A 20,959-nucleotide genomic window follows, 5' to 3' on the forward strand; every position below is an offset into this window, starting at 1 on the left:
ATCTCTGTTCCAATTCCCCACTACACACACACACACACAGGACAGGCCCTGCTCCATTTGCTGCTATCCTGCCAGTGTCCCCAGACCCCAGCCCAGCAGCGTGGACGCCGTCGGTACCAATCTTGTGCTGTTCTGGCTGTTGTGAACATTCTCGTGCTCCCAGAACAAACTCCTTGAGTCCTGCAGAGCCAGCACTGCTGGCCAGTGCCCCTCCCTGGGCAGCCCGGGCCTTTCCTTCAAGCTTCTGCACCCTAACACCCTGCCCCTCTTCTCTGTGTGCCCCTGCCTCAGGGAGGGAGCTCTTCCTGCAAGTGCTTGCTCTATGGGACCTCAGTTCCTGTGGCTGTTCTACTCTAACACCTGCTTATGTGTCTCCTTGTATTATATTTTCTCTGTTGATATATTTAAAGTGGCTCCTGACTGATAAAATGACTGTATGCCAGGAACTATAGACACAGAAGACAAACTTGGATAATATTCACACTATATACACACAGGTAGCTGTAAGTTCATGTATACATACAAGTATGTATTACATATTTTTACATATACTACATTTATACCTGTCCATACACCTATATATATAAAATGTCATCTAACCCTCCTACCATGAGAGACAAAAAATTTGAGTCTCAGGGAACTTAGAGAAGTCCCACAGTATTACTCAGCTAACAAGTGAGGAAGCTGGGGCTGTAATCCACAATCACTGACACCACAACCCATCTTTTTCCCACTCTGCCCAAGTCAGTCTATCCTTTCTAGTGTTTGATGGTTCAATCCCTAAGCTGGTTTGCACACGTTTCTTCATGTCATAATATAAATAAGCTTTAACTATTCTAATAACACTAAGACTGTCACTGCTGTACGTAGCAGTCTGTGCTATACCAGAGTTATGAGACGTTTGAGAAAACGGGAAAACGTGTGCATGCTCAGTCACTCAGCTATGTCTGACTCTTTGTGACCCCAAGGACTATATACCCCCAGGCTCTGTCCATGGGATTTCCCAGGCAAGAATACTAGAGAGGGTTGCCATATCTTCCTCCACTGGATCTTCCCCACCCAAGGATAGAACCTTCGTCTCCATGGACACCACTAATTCCAGGTTACTTGTCATTCAAGTATTCAGTCAATATGATTCAGTGCCTCTTTTCTGCCTGCTATGTGCTGGGCTCACTTGAAAGCAAAAGAAACCTAGTCCCGCCTTCAGAAAGTTTATAGTTGAATGCGGGGCTCCTTGCACAAGGCCTTTGTGTCGTCCACCCCTTTGATTACTCCTGTAATCAAGGAGCCTTCATTCAGCTTCCATGCCCTTTCTTGAGTTCCAAGGGGCAGACTCAAGCAGTTGTTCATTAGGGAAGGGAGGGGATGCAGAGATCAGGCAGAAACAGTCAAGAGCAGTCTTGAGGCTAGGTCCTATTTTCCCATGAACAGATACATACAACAGCATCTTTGAGCTATTCTGCAGCTACAGAACCCACTCCAGTGTTCTTGCCTGGAGAATCCCAGGATGGAGGAGGATGGTGGGCTGTCGTCTATGGGGTCGCACAGAGTCGGACATGACTGAAGCAACTTAGCAGCAGCAGCAGCAGCAGCAGCTACTGAGACCCACTCCAGGTGGGAGAAGTTAACAATTAACCATGGTATGCTGCTCACATAGACCCCAGACCACCTGGACTTGAAGGCTGATCCATCAGAAGACAGTCCACAAGCTGATCATGCCCTCTTAGAAAAACTGCCATAAGACCTCTCACTATCTTCTCCAAGTTGGTACATATGGTTTTGAGGGCAGGAGTCTGCTGTGGCCCTCTTTGCTTGGCAAAGCAATAAAGCCCTTCTTTTCTACTTCATCCAAAACTCTGTCTTGAGATTCCGTTTGGCACTAGTATACAGAGAAGCTGAGCTTTCGGCATCAGCAGACTGGGGAAACTGTCTTTAAATAATCCTACAGAGGAGAGACCCTGAGTGTATTACATGGGGGTTTAACATAGGTTGCATGACCTCCAAGGCAGTCTCAAATGCTGACCCCACACACATACTCTCAAGAGCTTAGCATGTGCCCCTCTCCTGCCTGGAATGGTGTATCCATTCTGCCTTTGTTTAGCAGAAACTTGTCAGTTCTCACTCCAAGGCAGTCACAGAGCGATCACAGCCATGGAGACTGTATAGCTGTGTAATTTTTCCTAAAAACCTGCTCTTTTCTGGTGGGGAGTCAATCAGTGTTCCCAGTGACAGCAGCCAAAGCCCAGGCTTTCCCAATTTAAATGCAATCAGTAACATGTTCCTGACAGAATGTGGTCCACTGGAGAAGGGAATGGCAAACCAGTATTCTTGCCTTGAGAACCCCATGAACAGTACAAAAAGGCAAAATGATAGGATACTGAAAGAGGAACTCCCCAGGTCAGTAGGTGCCCAATATGCTACTGGAGATCAGCGGAGAAATAACTCCAGAAAGAATGAAGGGATGGAGCCAAAGCAAAAAGAATACCCAGCTGTGGATGTGACTGGTGATAGAAGCAAGGTCCAATGCTGTAAAGAGCAATATTGCATAGGAACGTGGAATGTCAGGTCCATGAAGCAAGGCAAATTGGAAGTAGTCAAACAAGAGATGGCAAGAGTGAATATCGACATTGTAGGAATCAGCAAACTGAAATGGACTGGAATGGGTGAATTTAACTCAGATGACCATTATATCTACTACTGCAGGCAGGAATCCCTCAGAAGAAATGGAGTAGCCATCAAGGTCAACAAAAGAGTCCGAAATGCAGTACTTGGATGCAGTCTCAAAAATGACAGAATGATCTCTGTTCGTTTCCAAGGCAAACCATTCAATATCACAGTAATCCAAGTCTGTGCCCCAACCAGTAACGCTGAAGAAGCTGAAGTTGAATGGTTCTATGAAGACCTTCAAGACCTTTTAGAACTAACACCCGAAAAAGATGTCCTTTTCATTATAGGGGACTGGAATGCAAAAGTAGGAAGTCAAGAAACACCTGGAGTAACAGGCAAATTTGGCCTTGGAATACGGAATGAAGCAGGGCAAAGACTAATAGAGTTTTGCCAAGAAAATGCACTGGTCATAACAAACACCCTCTTCCAACAACACAAGAGAAGACTCTATACATGGACATCACCAGATGGTCAACACCGAAATCAGATTGATTATATTCTTTGCAGCCAAAGATGGAGAAGCTCTATACAGTCAGCAAAAACAAGACCAGGAGCTGACTGTGGCTCAGACCATGAACTCCTTATTGCCAAATTCAGACTGAAATTGAAGAAAGTAGGGAAAACCACTAGACCATTCAGGTATGACCTAAATCAAATCCCTTATGAGTATACAGTGGGAGTGAGAAATAGATTTAAGGGCCTAGATCTGATAGATAGAGTGCCTGATGAACTATGGAATGAGGTTCGTGACATTGTATAGGAGACAGGGATCAAGACCATCCCCATGGAAAAGAAATGCAAAAAAGCAAAATGGCTGTCTGGGGAGGCCTTACAAATAGCTGTGAAAAGAAGAGAAGCGAAAAGCAAAGGAGAAAAGGAAAGATATAAATATCTGAATGCAGAGTTCCAAAGAATAGCAAGAAGAGATAAGAAAGCCTTCTTCAGCGATCAATGCAAAGAAATAGAGGAAAACAACAGAATGGGAAACACTAGGGATGTCTTCAAGAAAATCAGAGATACCAAAGGAACATTTCATGCAAAGATGGGCTCGATAAAGGACAGAAATGGTATGGCCCTAACAGAAGCAGAAGATATTAAGAGATGGCAAAAATACACAGAAGAACTGTACAAAAAAGATCTTCACGACCAAGATAATCACGATGCTGTGATCACTGACCTAGAGCCAGACATCCTGGAATGTGAAGTCAAGTGGCCTTAGAAAGCATCACTACGAACAAAGCTAGTGGAGGTGATGGAATTCCAGTTGAGCTATTCCAAATCCTGAAAGATGATGCGGTGAAAGTGCTGCACTCAATATGCCAGCACATTTGGAAAACTCAGCAGTGACCACAGGACTGGAAAAGGTCAGTTTTCATTCCAATCCCAAAGAAAGGCAATGCCAAAGAATGCTCAAACTACCGCACAGGTGCACTCATCTCACACGCTAGTAAAGTAATGCTCAAAATTCTCCAAGCCAGGCTTCAGCAATATGTGAACCGTGAACTTCCTGATGTTCAAGCTGGTTTTAGAAAAGGCAGAGGAACCAGAGATCAAATTGCCAACATCCGCTGGATCATGGAAAAAGCAAGAGAGTTCCAGAAAAGCATCTATTTCTGCTTTCTTGACTATGCCAAAGCCTTTGACTGTGTGGATCACAAGAAACTGTGGAAAATTCTGAAAGAGATGGGAATACCAGACCACCTGATCTGCCTCTTGAGAAATTTGTATGCAAGTCAGGAAGCAACAGTTAGAACTGGACATGAAACAACAGACTGGTTCCAAATAGGAAAAGGAGTTCGTCAAGGCTGTATATTGTCACCCTGTTTATTTAACTTATATGCAAAGTACATCATGAGAAACGCTGGACTGGAAGAAACACAAGCTGGAATCAAGATTGCTGGGAGAAATATCAATAACCTCAGATATGCAGATGACACCACCCTTATGGCAGAAAGTGAAGAGGAACTCAAAAGCCTCTTGATGAAAGTGAAAGTGGAGAGTGAAAAAGTTGGCTTAAAGCTCAACATTCAGAAAACGAAGATCATGGCATCCGGTCCATCACTTCATGGGAAATAGATGGGGAAACAGTGGAAAGACTGTCAGACTTTATTTTTTGGGGCTCCAAAATCACTACAGATGGTGACTGCAGCCATGAAATTAAAAGACGCTCACTCCTTGGAAGGAAAGTTATGACCAACCTAGATAGTATATTCAAAAGCACAGACATTACTTTGCCAACAAAGGTCTGTCTAGTCAATGCTATGGTTTTTCCTGTGGTCATGTATGGATGTGAGAGTTGGACTGTGAAGAAAGCTGAGTGCCGAAGAATTGATGCTTTTGATCTTTGGTGTTGGAGAAGACTCTTGAGAGTTTCTTGGACTGCAAGTTGATCCAACCAGTCCATTCTGAAGGAGATCAGCCCTGGGATTTCTTTGGAAGGAATGATGCTAAAGCTGAAACTCCAGTACTTTGGCCACCTCATGCGAAGAGTTGACTCATTGGAAAAGACTCTGATGCTGGGAGGGATTGGGGGCAGAAGGAGAAGGGGACGACAGAGGATGAGATGGCTGGATGGCATCACTGACTCAATGGATGTGAGTCTGAGTGAACTCCGGGAGTTGGTGATGGACAGGGAGGCCCGGCGTGCTGCAATTCATAGAGTAGCAAAGAGTGGGACAGACTGAGAGACTGATCTGATCTGATCTGATCTGAACATGTTCCTGGACTGATCCTAGAACCAATGGCCAGGACACTTTCTGGGGACAGATTCCATATGTCTAAACGCAGATCTAACCAAACCAGAAACTCCTGCAGTCATCAGAGTCAGTACTCTGTCATCCCACCTTGACAGCTAAACCTCTGAACTCCCTTCTTGGCTGCATCTCATTAGTCAACAAACAGATCATTAGTCAACTATGCAGCAAAGAAAACGGCCTGGTGCAGCGAAGGTCCACTGACAGATGCTCCAATTAGTAGGAGAAACTTCAGAGAAGCAGGAGATTTGAATAGCCTCAAAGGACCTCCCCCAGGAGATTTACTAAATACTGTAATGGTTTGCACAGATGTATCTGATTTTCTCAGGTTTCCTCCAACCCCAGGATAGAGGTGAACAGAATACGAGAAAGAACAAAAGCTGCACGTGGGCCAAGAGGTTGTCTCTGTTCCCCAGGCTCAGGACAGAGCCTGACGCAGAGAGTCAATAAAGGAAGGAACGAACTGCAGATGGATTATGGAAGGCCATGCCCAAGCATGGAGGGGAGGGGAGAGCAGACAGGAAGCAGGAGGGACAATGCAGGCCCAGGACTCACCAGCCATGGTGAACCCACAGGACAGTGAACCAAGAAAGTGGGCCTCCAGCCACAGATGAGGGCTCTGTTACCTGAAACAGCTCCCAATCCCTCTGCTCACCTGCCCTCTCACATCCACCTGGTAACCATCATTCTACCCTGTCTCTACAAATCTGACTACTCTGCACTTCTTAGAAGTGAGTTGTACAGTACAGTTGACCCTCCAACAACAGCTGTGAATTGCACGTGTCCACTTATATGTGGATATTTGTCAACTGTAAATCTTACAGTACTACAGTCCATGGTTGGTTGAATCCTCAGATGCAGAGGACCCTTGGATATGAAATCAATGCTTAGTTACTCAATCGCATCCAACTCTGTGACCCGGTGGACTGTAACTCTCCAGGTTCCTCTGTCCATGGGATTTTCCAGGCAAGAATACTGGAGTGGCTTGCCATTTTCTCCTCCAGATTTTCCAGACCCAGAGATCAAAGTCACATCTTGTGGCTCCTGCATTGCCTGCAGATGCTTTACCACTGAGCCACTGGGGAAGCCCTGGATAGGAATGGATGACTGTAACTTACATATGGATTAACCCTCTTAACTATATTTGTCTTTTATGATTGGCTTATTTTACTTAGTGTCTTTAAGATTGATCCATGTTGTAAACTATGACAAGATTTCCTTCCTTCTTAAGGCTGAATAGTATTCCACTGTATATACACATCACATTATGCTTATCCATTATCTGACAATGGACACTTGCATTGCTTCCTTTTGACAATTGAGAATAATGCTACTGTGAACATGGATGTACAAATACCTGTGGGAGTTCCTGCTTTCATTCCTTTTGGGTTATGTACCAGAAGTAGAATTGCTGGATCATGTGATAATGCTATGGTTAATTTGCGAGGGGAACTGCCATAATTCTCCACAGCAGTCACACCATTCTATATTCCTACCAGCAACACACGAGTTCCCAATTTCTCCATATCCTCAACACTTGTTATTTTCTGCCTTGTGGTTCTTGTTTTGTAGTAGCCATCCTAATGGGAGTGATTTGTTCTCATTTTAGTTTTGACTTGCATTTCCTGGTGGCTCAGATTGTAAAGAATCTGCCTACAATGTGGGAGACCTAGTATTCAATCTCTGGCTTGGCAAGATTCCCTGGAGAAGGGAATGGCAATCCAGTCCAGTATTCCTGCCTGGAGAATCCCATGGACAGAGGAACCTGGCAGGCTACAGTCCACGGGGTCACAAAGAGTCAGACACAACTGAGCGACTCAACACTTTCACTGCACTTTAATCAGTGAGGTTGAGCATCTTTTCATGTGGTTATTGGTCATTTGTATGTCTTTTTGGGGAAATGTCTATTTAAATCCTTTGCCCATTTTTAAACAGAGTTGTTGGGTTTTATTGTTGTTGGGTTGTAGGGGTTCTTTACACTTTCAGCATAGCAATCCCTTACATATATGATATGTAAATCTTTCTCCCATTCCACCATTTGCCTTTTCACTTTGCCTGTAAATGACCATTTCTCTGGCTATAAAATTGAAGGATATTACTTTCTATCAGCACTGAAAATACTACTTTGTTGTCTTTTGGGATGTTTTTGTTGGTAAGAGGTAGTCACGTACAGATGTGAGAGTTGGATCATAAAGAAAGCTGAGCACCAAAGAATTGATGCTTTTGAACTGTGGTGTTGGAGAAGACTCTTGAGAGTCCCTTGGACTGCATGGAGATCCAACCAGTCTATTCTAAAGGAAATCAGTCCTGTATATGCATTAGAAGGACTGATGCTGAAGCACCAATACTTTGGCCACCGGATGGGAAGAACTGACTCATTGAAAAAGACCCTGATGCTGGAAAAGGTTGAAGGCGAGAAGGGGATGACAGAGGATGAGATGGTTGGATGGCATCACTGACTTGATGGACATGAGTTTGAGCAAGCTCTGGGAGTTGGTGATGGACAGGCAGGCCTGGAGTGCTACAGTCCGTGGGGTCACAGAGTCCGACAGGACAGAGCAAGTGAACTGAGAGGAAGTCAGCCGCCAGTCTGATTAGTGTTCCTTTGGTAATTTGATTTCTATCTCTGGAATCTGAAAAATCCTAGATTTTTCTCTTTATTCTAAATATTTAATAGTTTCACTACTCTGTGTCTAGGTTTCAAGGACTTAAGTCTTTCTTCAATTCTTCAACCCAGGAAGGACCCTGAGTCAGTGACTGGCCAAAAACTAATGCAAAAACTAATCCTATCACCATAAAACCTGAGACTGCAAGCCAGTGGCAGAACAGTCCTCCTGGGTTCCCCTACCCTCCTATTCCCCTCCAATAAAGTCTCTTGCTTTGTAAGCACGTGTGTTTCCTCCGACAATTCAATTCCCAGTGTTAGACAAGAGCCCACTTTGAGGCCCTGGAAAGGGTCCTCCTTCCTACAACAATTTAGTTCTAAACTTATGAGTTTGTGGGTTTTTTCTTCTTCAGTCTTTCACATTTACAGCTCCATGGCTTCCATAGACCCCTCTAATAGTTTCACAGCTGCCTTGAGCTGCCCTTATTCTTCCCCAGCCCTCAGCTCAGAACCAGAACCCAAAATGGTGTTTTTTGGAGTTGCTAGCCAGCAACAGGAACGCGGGGCTGGGCGGGGGGGGGGGGGGGGGGGGGGCGGACCTCTGTGGATGCGGTCCTCAAGCAGCTGGCCCTGATCCAGGATGGGAAAGCAGCCCGTTGTCCACCAGGCTCTGCTGAAGGCCACGATCCCCAGGGAAAGAGGAATCACAAGTTGGGGTACCAGGGAGTCATCTTGGCTGGGACATGATCTGGCCTGCACCAGAACATGAGTCTCAGGGCCAAACAGGCGTTGTCCATCTGCTTGAACCGCTGAAGAAAGGCCTGCGTTATCAGGGAGTGAAGAATGTCCACACCTTAGGTGGGGACGAGTACCTCCCCTCCCTCGGCGATAAGGCCCATCCCCGGGCCAAGGTTATGCCAACTCACTTCAGGATCTTGTCTCCCCCGAAACCTGCAGTAAGTGATACCTGTAGGCGCGTCTATGCCCACAGTTATTGTTTAGCAGTACTCGCCAGTTATAAACAGGAAACTTCAGGAGCCTTCGGGCAGTGGCGGGGGGGAGGGGGGGACTATCCCCGGTTCACAATTCAACCCTAAACCCGAGTTTCAAATCAGATTGACTACACGGGGCCGTCCTAAATCACACGCACCTACGATTTCCACCTGAAATACGAGCAAATTACTTCAAAGCGCGGGAGTCCGGAATCGAGACGCACGCGGGGTTCTTGAGGCCGCAGTTTGGACGGAGGCCGTCCCGCTACAGCGAGCATCCCCGGGCCCCGTCCCGCCCAGCTGGTAGCTGGGAGGCGCCGCGAGCGCCTTCCAGTCACTTCCGCCGATGTTGCCCCGCCCCTTCCGCCGCCCGCCCGACAGACCACGCCCCGGCGGCGGCGGGCGCGGACGCAATGCGGGGCGGGGCGGGGTCGCGGCGGAGGCGGGGGCGGGGCGCGGAGCCGGGCGCCGAACCGCCGGGAGCGCCCAAGTAGCCACCGCCGCCGACACCCTCGGGGGCCTGGCGCGCCCCGCCAGCCCGGGCCGGTGGGTGCCACGGCCGGCCGGCCGCGGAACATGGCGCCCTGTACGCTCTGGCGCTGCTGCCAGCGCACCGTGGGCTGGGTGCCTGTGTTGTTCATCACCTTCGTTGTCGTGTGGTCCTACTACGCGTACGTGGTGGAGCTGTGCGTGTGTGAGTACCGGGCGGGCAGCCCTCGGCCTCTCCTCAGCTTCCCCTGGCGCGGCCTCGGCGCGCCCGCGTGTGCGTCCGCCCGAGCCCGGCCGCGGGGCCCGCTTCGGCCCGGGGGTCTCGGGACAGTGTCCGGCTTCTGAGATGGAGGGAGCGGCGCCCCTGGCCTGGCCTCTCTGCCCGGCTGTTCGTGGAGTTGCCGTGCCCTCCGCCGGGGTTCCGAGGGCTCTTCTCGCCCGGGCCCTGGGACGCGGGCGGAGCCGCCGCGGGTGCGAACCCGAGGTCCTGGCTCAGCCGCCGGCAGCTCCTGCCGCTCCTTCCCGGAAACTCGGGGCCGGCGACTTCGAGCTACTGGCGACCCCGGCCCCGGGGTCCCCCAGAACTACCCAGTCCGTCGCGAGCGCACAGCTGCCTGAGGGCCCTCGGGGTGCACTTTCTGGGGAGCCCCGGCACCGGGCTGGGTGCTGGCGGCGAGAACGGGGGGACGACGCGGCACCCGCTCCCCGCGGCGTCCTGCGCCCCGAAGCGCAGATGCGGACCCGCGCGGGCGAGCTCGCGTGTAATAACTTGGTTAAAACAGCATTCTTACGAGGCAGAGACCGCTTTGGCTCAGAAGGTTTGAGGGAAGGTTTTGAAACAAACATGTCCACTTTCAAGAAAGTTGTTTCGTACTTGTGAAACATTTAATTCCTGCAAGTAGATCCAGAATAAATTAGTTGTGAAATACATATCAAACAGTAATGGAGTTCGTCTGTTGAATGTGATTTGTTTAGTTTTGTCCTTTTGGTACCAAAATGTTTGCCGTAAAGGATGTTCGAATCCATTATAAAATTGACTAGCTTTAGGCATTTCTTAAAGCTACTTCTTCCAGAAAGTGATCATGATCACAGGATTCTCATCAGCTTGTGGTGAGACTTTCCCTCACTCAGTGCTCTGAGGTAGGCATTTATTTATTCCAAAAGTTGGACCAGTCTTACTCAGTTCTGTCAGAAGATAATTCCCTCCTTCTCCCCATTCCACTGGGATTTTGAAGGTTCTGAAGCTTTACTTGAAAATGTGCGTTTATGTTGAAATTGCACATTTAACCTACAGTTATAAAAAATACCAAAAGGTGATATCAAACATGAAAGGAACATGAATGTGTACTGGTAGGGATAAAAGGAACTTTTTATCTTTCTCTCCTTTAATCTTGGTGTCTCTTAGCGTATAGATGTCCCTACCTACAGATGGAGGAATGAAACTGAGCAATAGGCCCTTTGGTTGGGCACATGATTGTTGAGTACCTGCAGGAAAGTGACCCACATCTTTCCACTCTGCATGTAAATTTAGTGAGCTAGCCAGGGTCCCTGGAACTGTGATTGTTTGGTCCATAATGGGGAGTTGGGGCGGGGCTAAGCACTTGCCCTTATAGGAGATCAGTAAGACTTTAGACCCACCTTTTAGAGATCACACCCCAGCATTTCAAGTTAAAACATTGTGCAACAACTGAGGCCCAGTGCTTGGCAGAATTTTCAAATACTCAGTGGATTAAAGGTCTTACACAGAGCTTGCATTTACTACCAGTCTTGAACTGGGGGAGCTTTGGGGATGTCTGCAGTGTCACTGGACTTAATGGGGGAGCATAAACACTATCATATTGAACCTGTCCTTTAAACCACTTGTGTATAATCCGTGTTTTCATAAGCACAGATTGTCCTACTGATATATACCAATGTTTAACTTTGTAGAAGCTTTAAATCGAGTGAGTGTGAGTTTTACTTAAAATGCTGTTTCAGTAATGTTTACAGGATTTTGTTTCTGGTGTTTTTTAGCCAACTACATGGGAGAGAATGATGATAATTGTATCTTAACACATGTTAATTTATTTAGTCCTCATAATAACAAAAGTTAAGTGATTTGTGCAGGGTCATACAACTAGTAAATGGCATAACCAGAATTGGAACTCCAGTGGTTTGGCTCCAGAGTCCCTGCTTTTATATTTTAACTACTGTGCAAGACTAGTGTACTTGATTATCTGGATCTAGACAATCATTTCTTATTTCATTCTTATCTGTAATTATTTATATAAAGTAGTTTTCTCCTGAAAGGTAGCAGCTGAAGGTTGCTAAATACCTCAGACAGTAAAAAGGCGTGGCCCACTGAAGGGCATTTGAAAAAATAAATTGTTTATGAGAAGCCCTTGTTCCAGCCCAGCTTCTGTATCTTCTTAATTTTGTAGTTCCATACACACACACACATACCGAAGTAGTGGTAGGAAAAAATTACTACTCTTGAGTAGTAAGTGATGCATCTGAGATGGCCCTCACAGGGTGATAAGCAGAGAAGTAACAGTGGAGTAGTAATGTTGGTCCTTGATTTTAAATAAGCTGAAATTCTTTGATTTTCCCTCAAGGCTAATATTTGAGCATTCGAAGTTAGCTGTGCCTGGATTGACCAACTTTTCCAGTTTGGTCGAGCTGGTTATTTGCGGGGGAGGTGCTAATACAGGTTCCCCAGACTTTATCAGGTTGTTTGGAGCTGTTAGCAGTAGATGTGTAACTCTTATTTGGCGTTTAGAGGATCTGAGAGTTTAAAGAGATTTTAGAGATGACCTAATTCAGTCTCTTTATTTTTCTTCTGAGAAAACTATTAGTTGGAAGAGCTATATGGTTTGTCCAAGGACAGATGTTCCTTTTTACCTTTTTTCAGAGAGAATATGTAGGATAGAACTGTAACCTCTGGGTCTACATATCTAATAATTCCTATGTCTCCTGTGTAATTTCTTCAGAGACAAGATAAATAGCTTAAACATCAACATTGAGCACACTGTCTCCACACAGTTGATTCCAACATATTCTATTGATTTCAAAAGAACCAGCTTTTGATTTCACTTATTTTTCTGTTTTGTTTTTTTTTTCTATTTTCTATTTCATTGATTTCTTATCTGATATTTCCCTTTCACTTTGGGTTTAACTTGTTCTTTTTCTAGTTTCTGAATTTAAAAATTGGATTGATTTGAGCCCTTTTTTAGGTGTTTACTGCCATATACTTACCCCTAAATACTGCTTTATTCACATCCCATGAATGTTGATATATTGTATTTTCATTTTCATTCACTTAAAATTATTTTCTGGTTTCAGTTTTCACTTCATAAGGATGCTCTTTGGTTTGCAGTTACTTGGGGATTTTTTCTTTTTGTTACTGATTTCAAACTTAATTCCACGTGGTCAGAGAATATACCTTGTATGACTTGTCCTTTAAAAATGTGTTCAGGCTTGCTTTATGGCCCAGAATGTGGTCAGCCTTGGAAGTGTTTCATGTGCATTTCAGAAAAATGTATTCTGTATTCAGCAGTGTTAATTTTGCTGTTTGTGCTGGGTATTCTATTATGTCATAATGCTCCATAAAGGTGAATTAAGGCAGGTTGGTTGATAGTGTGGTTCAAATCTTCTGTATTCCTGCTGATTTTCTATTTGTTCTAACAATTAATTACTCAGAGAGGTATAAAATAATAATTGGATTTGTCTCTCATAGTTCTCTCAGTTTTTGCTTTATGTATTTTGCAGCTCTGTAATTTAGCACATGTGATATTTTTGGATTGTTGTGTCCTCTTCATGAATTGACTCTTTGTTATTATGAAATGACTTATTCCTGGTGATATTGTTTGTTTTGAAATCTACTTTGGCAGATATTAACATGTCCATTGATGTTTCTTTTGATTAGTATTAGCATGGTATGTCCTTTTACTTTAATTTAACCTGTTTACTTTAATCTTTATACTTAAAATGCATTTCTTATAAGCAGCATATCGTTGGGTCTTGCTTTTTTAACCTAGTCTGAAAATACTTGCCCTTTTCTTTTTTTGAATTGAGATATAATTGACATATAACATTCATTTCAGATGTCAGCATAATGATTTAAGGTACGCATGTATTGCAAAGTGGTCATCACAAGATTAGTCAACATTCATCACGTTACATAGTTATAAATGTGTTTTCCCTGTGATGGGAACTTTTAAAATTTATTCTCGGGGACTTCCTGGCAGTCCAGTGGTTAAGAATCTGCCTTGCAATTCAGGAGATGTGGGTTTGATCCCTGGTCAGGGAACTAAGATCCCACATGCTATGGAGCAACTAAGCCCACGTGTAACAACTAGCGAGCCTGTGTGGTACAACTACTGAGCCCACATGCTCCAGAACCCGCACACCTCAACTAGAGAGTCCATGTGCCACAATGAAAGACCCCCCCTTGCCATAACTAAGACCTGATGTGTTCAAATAAATAATAAAATATTTTTAAAAAATAAAATTAACTCTCATAGCAACTTTCAAATGTAACAGTACTCAGTGTGTTGTACAATCTCTGCCTTTTAATTGGCTTGTTTTGACCATTTTAATGTGGTTGTTGATGTGGGTAACTTTAAGTCTTATTGCTTATTTATTTTTAAAAGTCTGTCCTAAAATATTTAAATAAGTAAACAAATCTTATCTGTTTAACTATGTAGTTACCATTTCTAGTATATCTCATTCTTTTTTATAGATCTGTATTTCCAACTCCTTATTGCACAATTCAGACTTAAAGAAAGTAGGGAAAACCACTAAATCATTCAGGTATGACCTAAATCAAATCCCATACAGTCATACAGTGAAAGTGACAAATAGATACAAGAGGTTAGATCTGATAGACAGAGTGCCTGAAGAACTATGGATGAAGGTTCGTGATATTGTACAAGAGTCAGGGATCAAGACCATCCCCAAGAAAAAGAAATGCAAAATGGTTGTCTGAGGAGGCCTCACAAATAACTGAGAAAAGAAGAGAAGCGAAAGGCAAAGGAGAGAAGGAAAGATATACTCATTTCAATGCAGAATTCCAGAGAATAGCAAGGAGAAATAAGAAACCTTCCTCAGTGATCAATGCAAAGAAATAGAGGAAAACAACAGAATAGGCAAGACTAGAGATCTCTTCAAGAAAAGCAGAGATACCAAGATTTGATGCAAAGATGGGCACAATAAAGGACAGTATGACCCTAACAGAAGCAGAAGATATTAAGAAAAGGTGGCAAGAATACACAGAAGAACTATACAAAAAAGATTTGCATGACCCAGATAACCACAATGGTGTGATCACTCACCTAGAGCCAGACATCCTGGAATGCAAAGTCACATGGGCCTTAGTAAGCATCACTATGAGCAAAGCTAGTGGAGGTGATGAAATTCCAGTTGAGCTATTTGAAATCCTAAAAGATGATGCTGTGAAAGTGCTGCACTCAATATGCCAGCACATTTGCAAAACTCAGCAGTGGCCACAAGACTGGAAAAGGTCAGTTTTCATTCCAATCCCAAAGAAAGGCAATGCCAAAGAATGTTCGAACTACTGCACAACTGCGCTCATCTCACATGCTAGCAAAGTAACGCTCAAAATTCTCCAAGCCAGGCTTCAAAGATACATGAACCATGAATTGCCAGATGTTCAAGCTGGATTTAGAAAAGGGAGAGGAGCCAGAGAGCTAATGGCCAACATCTGTTGGATCACTGAAAAAGCGAGAGAGTTACAGTAAAACATCTACTTCTTTGTCAACTGACTTCTATGCCAAAGCCTTTGACTGTGTGAATCACAACAAACTGGAAAATTCTGAAAGAGATGGGAATACCAGACCACTTTACCTGCCTCCTGAGAAATCTGTATGCAAGTCAAGAAGCAACAGTTAACAACATGGAACAACAGACTGGTTCCAAGTCAGGAAAGGAGTACATTAAGGCTGTATATTGTCACCCTGCTTATTTAACTTATATGCAGAGTATATCATGCAAAATGCTGGGCTGGATGAAGCACAAGCTGGAGTCAAGATTGCCAGCAGAAGTATCAATAATCTCATGATATGCAGATGGCACCACCCTTATGGCAGAAAGTGAAAAAGAACTACAGAGGCTCCTGATGAGAGTCAAAGAGGAGAGTGGAAAGTTGGCTTAAAACTCAACGTTCAGAAAACTAAGATCATGGTATCTGGTCCCATCATTTTATGACAAATAGATGGGGAAGCAATGGAAACAATGAGAGACTTTATTTGGGGGGGAGGGGAGCTCCAAAATCACTCCAGATGGTGACTGCAGCCTTGAAATTAAAAGATGCTTACTCCTTGGAAGAAAAGCTATGGCCAACCTAGACAGCATATTAAAAAGCAGAGACTTTACTTTGCCGATAAAGGTCCTTCTGGTCAAAGCTGTGATTTTCCAGTAGTTGTGTGAATGTGAGAGTTAGACTGTAAAGAAAACTGAGCGCTGAAGAATTGATGCTTTTGAACTGTGGTGTTGGAGAAGACTCTTGAGAGTCCCTTGGACTGCAAGGAGATCAAACCAGTCAATCCTAAAGGAAAGCAGTCCTGAATATTCATTGGAAGGACTGATGCTGAAGCTCTAATGCTTTGGCCACCTGATGGGAAGAGCCAACTCATTGGAAAAGACCCTGATGATGGGAAAGATTGAAGGCGGGAGGAGAAGGGGACGACAGAGGATGAAAAATGGTTGGATGGCATCACTGACTCAATGGACATGAGTTTGAGCAAGCTCTGGGAGTTGGTGATGGACAGGGAAGCCTGGTGTGCTGCAGTCCATGGGGTCACAAAGAGTCAGACATGACTGAGCGACTGAACTGGCTGATGTCCAGCTGGTGCCATTTTCACCTGCCTGAGGGCTTCCTTTAACATTTATTGTAATACAAGTCAGTTGGTGATAAATTGTTTCTGTGGTTAAGAATCTACCTTTCAGTGCAAGGGACATGGGTTCAATCCCTGGTCAGGGAACTGGATCCCACATGTCTCAGAGCAACTGAGCCCAAGCACAGCAACTAAAGAGAACCTAACTACAATGAAAGATCCTTCGTGCCACAACTAAGACCCAACAAAGCCAAAAATAAATACTTTAAAGATGCCAAAAATACTTTATTCATTTGCAATGATTTTTTTTTAGACAACTTACCAAGTTATGCTTCCCTGATAGGTCAGTTGATAAAGAATCTGCCTGCAATGTAGGAGACCCCGGTTTGATTCCTGGGTTGGGAAGATCCCCTGGAGAAGGGATAGGCTACCCACCCCAGTATTCTTAGGCTTCCCTTGTGGCTCAGCTGGTAAAGAATCCGCCTGGAATGCAGGAGACCTGGGTTCAGTCCCTAGGTTGGGAAGATCCCCTAGAGAAGGGAAAGGCTACTCACTCCAGTATTCTGGCCTAGAAAATTCCATGAACTGTATAGTCCGTGGGGTCACAAAGAGTCAGACATGACTGAGCAATTCTCACTTCAGTAAGCCAAGTTATGCAGTCATTACAGCCATCCATTTTTATTACATTTTTTTATCACCCCAGTCAGAGCCCTTGTGTCCATTGTGGTTAGTTTCTGTTTCCATCCAGTCCCAGGTGACCACTAATCACCTTTCCATCTCTGTCTGCTTTTTCTGGATATCTCATATGATTGAAGTCAAACAGTAAATAGTCTTTTGTGTCTGGTGTCTATTACATTTTTTGAGGTTTATCTGCATTGTAGTGTATATCAGTATTTCTCCCCATTATCTACTTCACATTCAAATTTGAATTTTTCTAAAATTCAGTTTATTTAAAAATATATTTCCAGTAAGCCTCCACAAATCACTTGTGCATTGAATTATACTATAAATAAAAAACACGCACTTTATTACATTTAAGTATATTAAAAATCCTGCTTTTAAGATTTATAGTATGATTGGCTCCTGACCATCTGTGTATCCACTAGAGAACCTAGTTACTAGTAGACTTTCAATAAATAGTGCTCAACTGAATGGAAATATTCTTAAAAAGTTAAGAAATATGGAAGAGGTACTGGACAACTTAGAAACCAGGTCAGACTATTTAGAAGAACAAAATTATGCCTTAGTCATGTAGATAAAACTTTTCTTCTCTTCTGGTCACTTCCAGTTTGTGGCAAAGAAGACTTTGTGTGCTAAACTCCAGCCTCTAATATCTGTCTACTTGACATCTCTGTTGTTATATCTTATCGGCTTATCATCCAAAAGAAAACTTGTCAGACTTATCAACAAAAACAAAACTCAAAATTTTGAGTTTTTTTCTCTCTCCCTAACTGTTCCTCATATCTTAGCTCAGTAAATAGCAGTTTCATCCTTTGAGTTCCCTGGTTGAAAAGTCATTCTACATCCCACTGATCAACAAATGTTGTCATTACCTGTATCACAATTCAGTTGCTTCTCACCACTACCACTGCAGGTGTATTCAAGCCACTATGATCTCAGTCTCGTGAAAAATATGGCCACAGTAATTGACACTTCCTCCCAAGAAATGGAGCCTATTTGCCCACCAGTGAATCCGGGCTGGCTTTATACTTGCTGTGACCAGTAAAACATGGTGGGAGTGATGGGTGAGAGCTGGAGCCTCAACCTCAGGTGGTCCATGGGCTCCTCAGCATTAGGGATGAAATTGTTCATTCCCTACTGGTGGTGCAATAAAGAGGATTTGGGAAGAATTCAAAATGACTGTACTGTTTTAAAAAGTGAAAAGCACAGATGGTAAGAGTTAAAGGATTTAAATACAGATGACCAACATACAAAAGATGCTCAACATCACTAATTATCAGAGAAGTGAAAAATGAGAACTGGGCTTCCCTGGTGGTTCAGTGGTAAAGAATCTGCCTGCCAACGCAAGAGATGTGGGTTCGATCCCTCACCTCATACTGGTCAGATGGTCATCATCAAAAAGTCTACAAACAACAAATGCTGGAGAGGGTGTGGAGAAAAAGGGAACCTCTTACATGTTGGTGGGAATTGATACAGCCACTGTGGAGAACAGTATGGAGGTTCCTAAGAAACTAAAAATAGATCTACCACGTGACCCAGCAATCCCACCACTAGGCATACACCCTGAGAAAACCATAATTCAAAAGGACACCTGTACCCCTGTGTTCATCGAAGCACTGTTTACAATAGCCAGGACATGGGACAACCTAAATGTCCAATGACAGGTGAATGGATAAAGAAAATGTGGAACATGTATACAGTCGAACATTGTTCAGCCACTAAAAGGAATGAAATAAGGTCATTTGTAGATGGTGTGGGTGGACCTACAGTCTGTCATACAGAATGAAGTAAGTCAGAAAGTGTTAGTCACTCAGTTGTGTCCGATTCTTTGCGACCCCATGGACTGTGGCCCGCCAGGCTCCTCTGTCTATGGAATTCTCCAAGCAAGAATACTGGAGTGGGTTGCCATGCCCTCCTGCAGGGGAGCTTCCCGACCCAGGGATCTATCCCGGGTTTCTTACCTCTCCTGCATTGGCAGGCATGTTGTTTACCTCTAATGCCACCTGGGAAGCAACAGTCTTTAATCGTGTGTCTCCCTCCTCACTTCATCCCTGTCCTGTCACCCTGAACATATCCTCCACGAAGTGGCCAGAATGAGCCCTTTAAGATGGATACCAGACTCGTCACTCCTCTGATGAAAATCGTGACTGGCTTCCTCTCTCGCTCAGTGACACTCCTGACCGTGGCCTCTTCCCCAGTGACATAACTTCCTCTCCACTCTTCCTTTCAGCTGTTCTCCAGCTGCCAGGCTGGCCCCCTTGCTATACCATGTTTCTTGTAGGTGAGCTCAATACCTTACTGAGCCTGTCTGAGTTTGCTCCTGTGCTGTAAAATGGGAGTAGTGTCTCTTACTACTGTCATGGGAAGTCCTCAACAGAGTAGGCTTTCAGATGTTACTGGGGCTAGGGAGAAGACTTAAATGGCCACTGGCATACTTTTTTTTGCCTTCCCTTTTCTGGCAAGAAGTTGTTCTGTTTTTTGCTTTGCAATTCTTAGAGTGACGTTTACCCTCACTGCTCCCCCCCGCCCCAAGCCCACACATAGCCTGAAGTAAGTGAAGGAGCACATTCTCACAGATTTTTTTAACTGCTGCATTTGAAGATGATGTTGCACAGTAAGTTCCTGTTTTCGAGCTGTTGGTCATGTTGGGAGCGTGAGTGTGGGGGGGTGGTTGTCTGGGAGAGGGGGCCTCCACACCGTGCCATCTGGGGCTTCATGAGGATTAACACCTGAGACTTTGCTGTAAGCCTGTCAGCTGCACAGATTTAGATGTGCTGACACACGCAGCACATCATCTTGAGCAGATGGGCGCCTACACCTAAATGAGTGGAAGAGTCACGAGCAATGGTGACTCTGGTTTCATGAAGACAGGAGACAGACCCACAGGTCTTGAGGATAAAAATTGTTTTTAAAACATGATTGATCTCTGTTCTCTCACTCTTCCCAGTGCTGCGTTACTACTCACTCATGTGAACTTTGGCTCACCCAGTTGGAGTCATAGGAAAAATAGTTTTTATTAACATACTAGTTGAACAAACATGAGCTTATTAAAGGTGAAGTCTTCAGGGCTGCTGCTTAAACTATTGCGAGGAAAGCCTATCATCAGCACCTGAAGGACCTAGTGCCGACAGCCCAGGGTGTTAGCAGCGTGTGTCTGGTGTCAGTATTGAGAAAGGAGCGAGGGGCCATGACCCTGGCCGGCGTGATGTATTTGTGTTCATTGGCCTCCATATTGCACACACTCCAAGAAGCCACAGGGAATCTTCTGAAGCCTGAGGCAAAGTGCTCACTCCTCTGTGCTCCAGCGGCTTCCTCCCTCGCTCTTTATGAAATCCAGAGATGCCTGTAGCCCGGGAGGCCCTGGTGCTGCTGACTCATCCCTTCCTTTGCTCCTTCTGCCTCAGCACTGCAGCCTCCTTGCATCGGTCAGGCCTTGCAGGGTCCCACCTGAGAACTTTGTACTGACTGTTCCTTCTGCCTGGAGTGCTGTCCTCCCCATCCACATCCTAGTTTCATCTTGGTTTCTTCTCAGAGAGCCCCCATCAAAGTGGCTTTCCTGACCACCCTTGTGAGTGGTCAGGAAAGCATGGAAGCAGTACTTCCTCTTTCATTCTTCCCTGACCCTGCTGTGTTTCCTCATAGCACTTATTAATCCTTGATGTGCAGTCATTTGTGTTTCTCTCCTGAGTCGTGTTCCGGAACGGAACATAGGCCCTCTGTAATGTGTACTCGATAGATGCATCGAATGAGTGAATTGACTGTGTTGCTGCCATTTGCCTTGCTAGTGCAAGAGGGAGAACTGGGATGTATTCACATAGTAGATGACCCACAATTTCAAATACACACACTGTCCTGACCTTAGAAACGTCTCTGTTAGTTCAGCAATGTAACAAACGTCGAATGCTTACAGTGTTCCTGGTACTGTATTGAGGCTGGAAA

The 20,959-nt window shown here is 44.6% G+C and overlaps 1 protein-coding gene across 11 annotated transcripts in view; it reads left to right on the forward strand.

The window, feature by feature from the left end:
* The first annotated feature begins 9,484 nt into the window (after positions 1 to 9,484).
* The window catches only part of ZDHHC20 (zDHHC palmitoyltransferase 20), a 60,243-nt gene continuing 48,768 nt past the window's right edge, over positions 9,485 to 20,959 (forward strand). For all 11 annotated transcript variants that reach the window (XM_086329749.1, XM_086329750.1, XM_086329752.1 and 8 more), the window contains exon 1: positions 9,485 to 9,711. Coding sequence is in view for 7 of the 11 variants with exons in the window: in XM_086329741.1 (XP_086185867.1) it covers positions 9,594 to 9,711 (118 nt within the window). In the remaining 4 variants the exon portion in view is untranslated. The remainder of the gene's footprint in view (positions 9,712 to 20,959) is intronic.

Source organism: Bos grunniens, chromosome 12, assembly GCF_055505025.1.
Source record: "Bos grunniens cultivar Pamir isolate PY7600 chromosome 12, Bosgru_T2T1.0, whole genome shotgun sequence".
Lineage (NCBI taxonomy): Eukaryota > Metazoa > Chordata > Mammalia > Artiodactyla > Bovidae > Bos > Bos grunniens.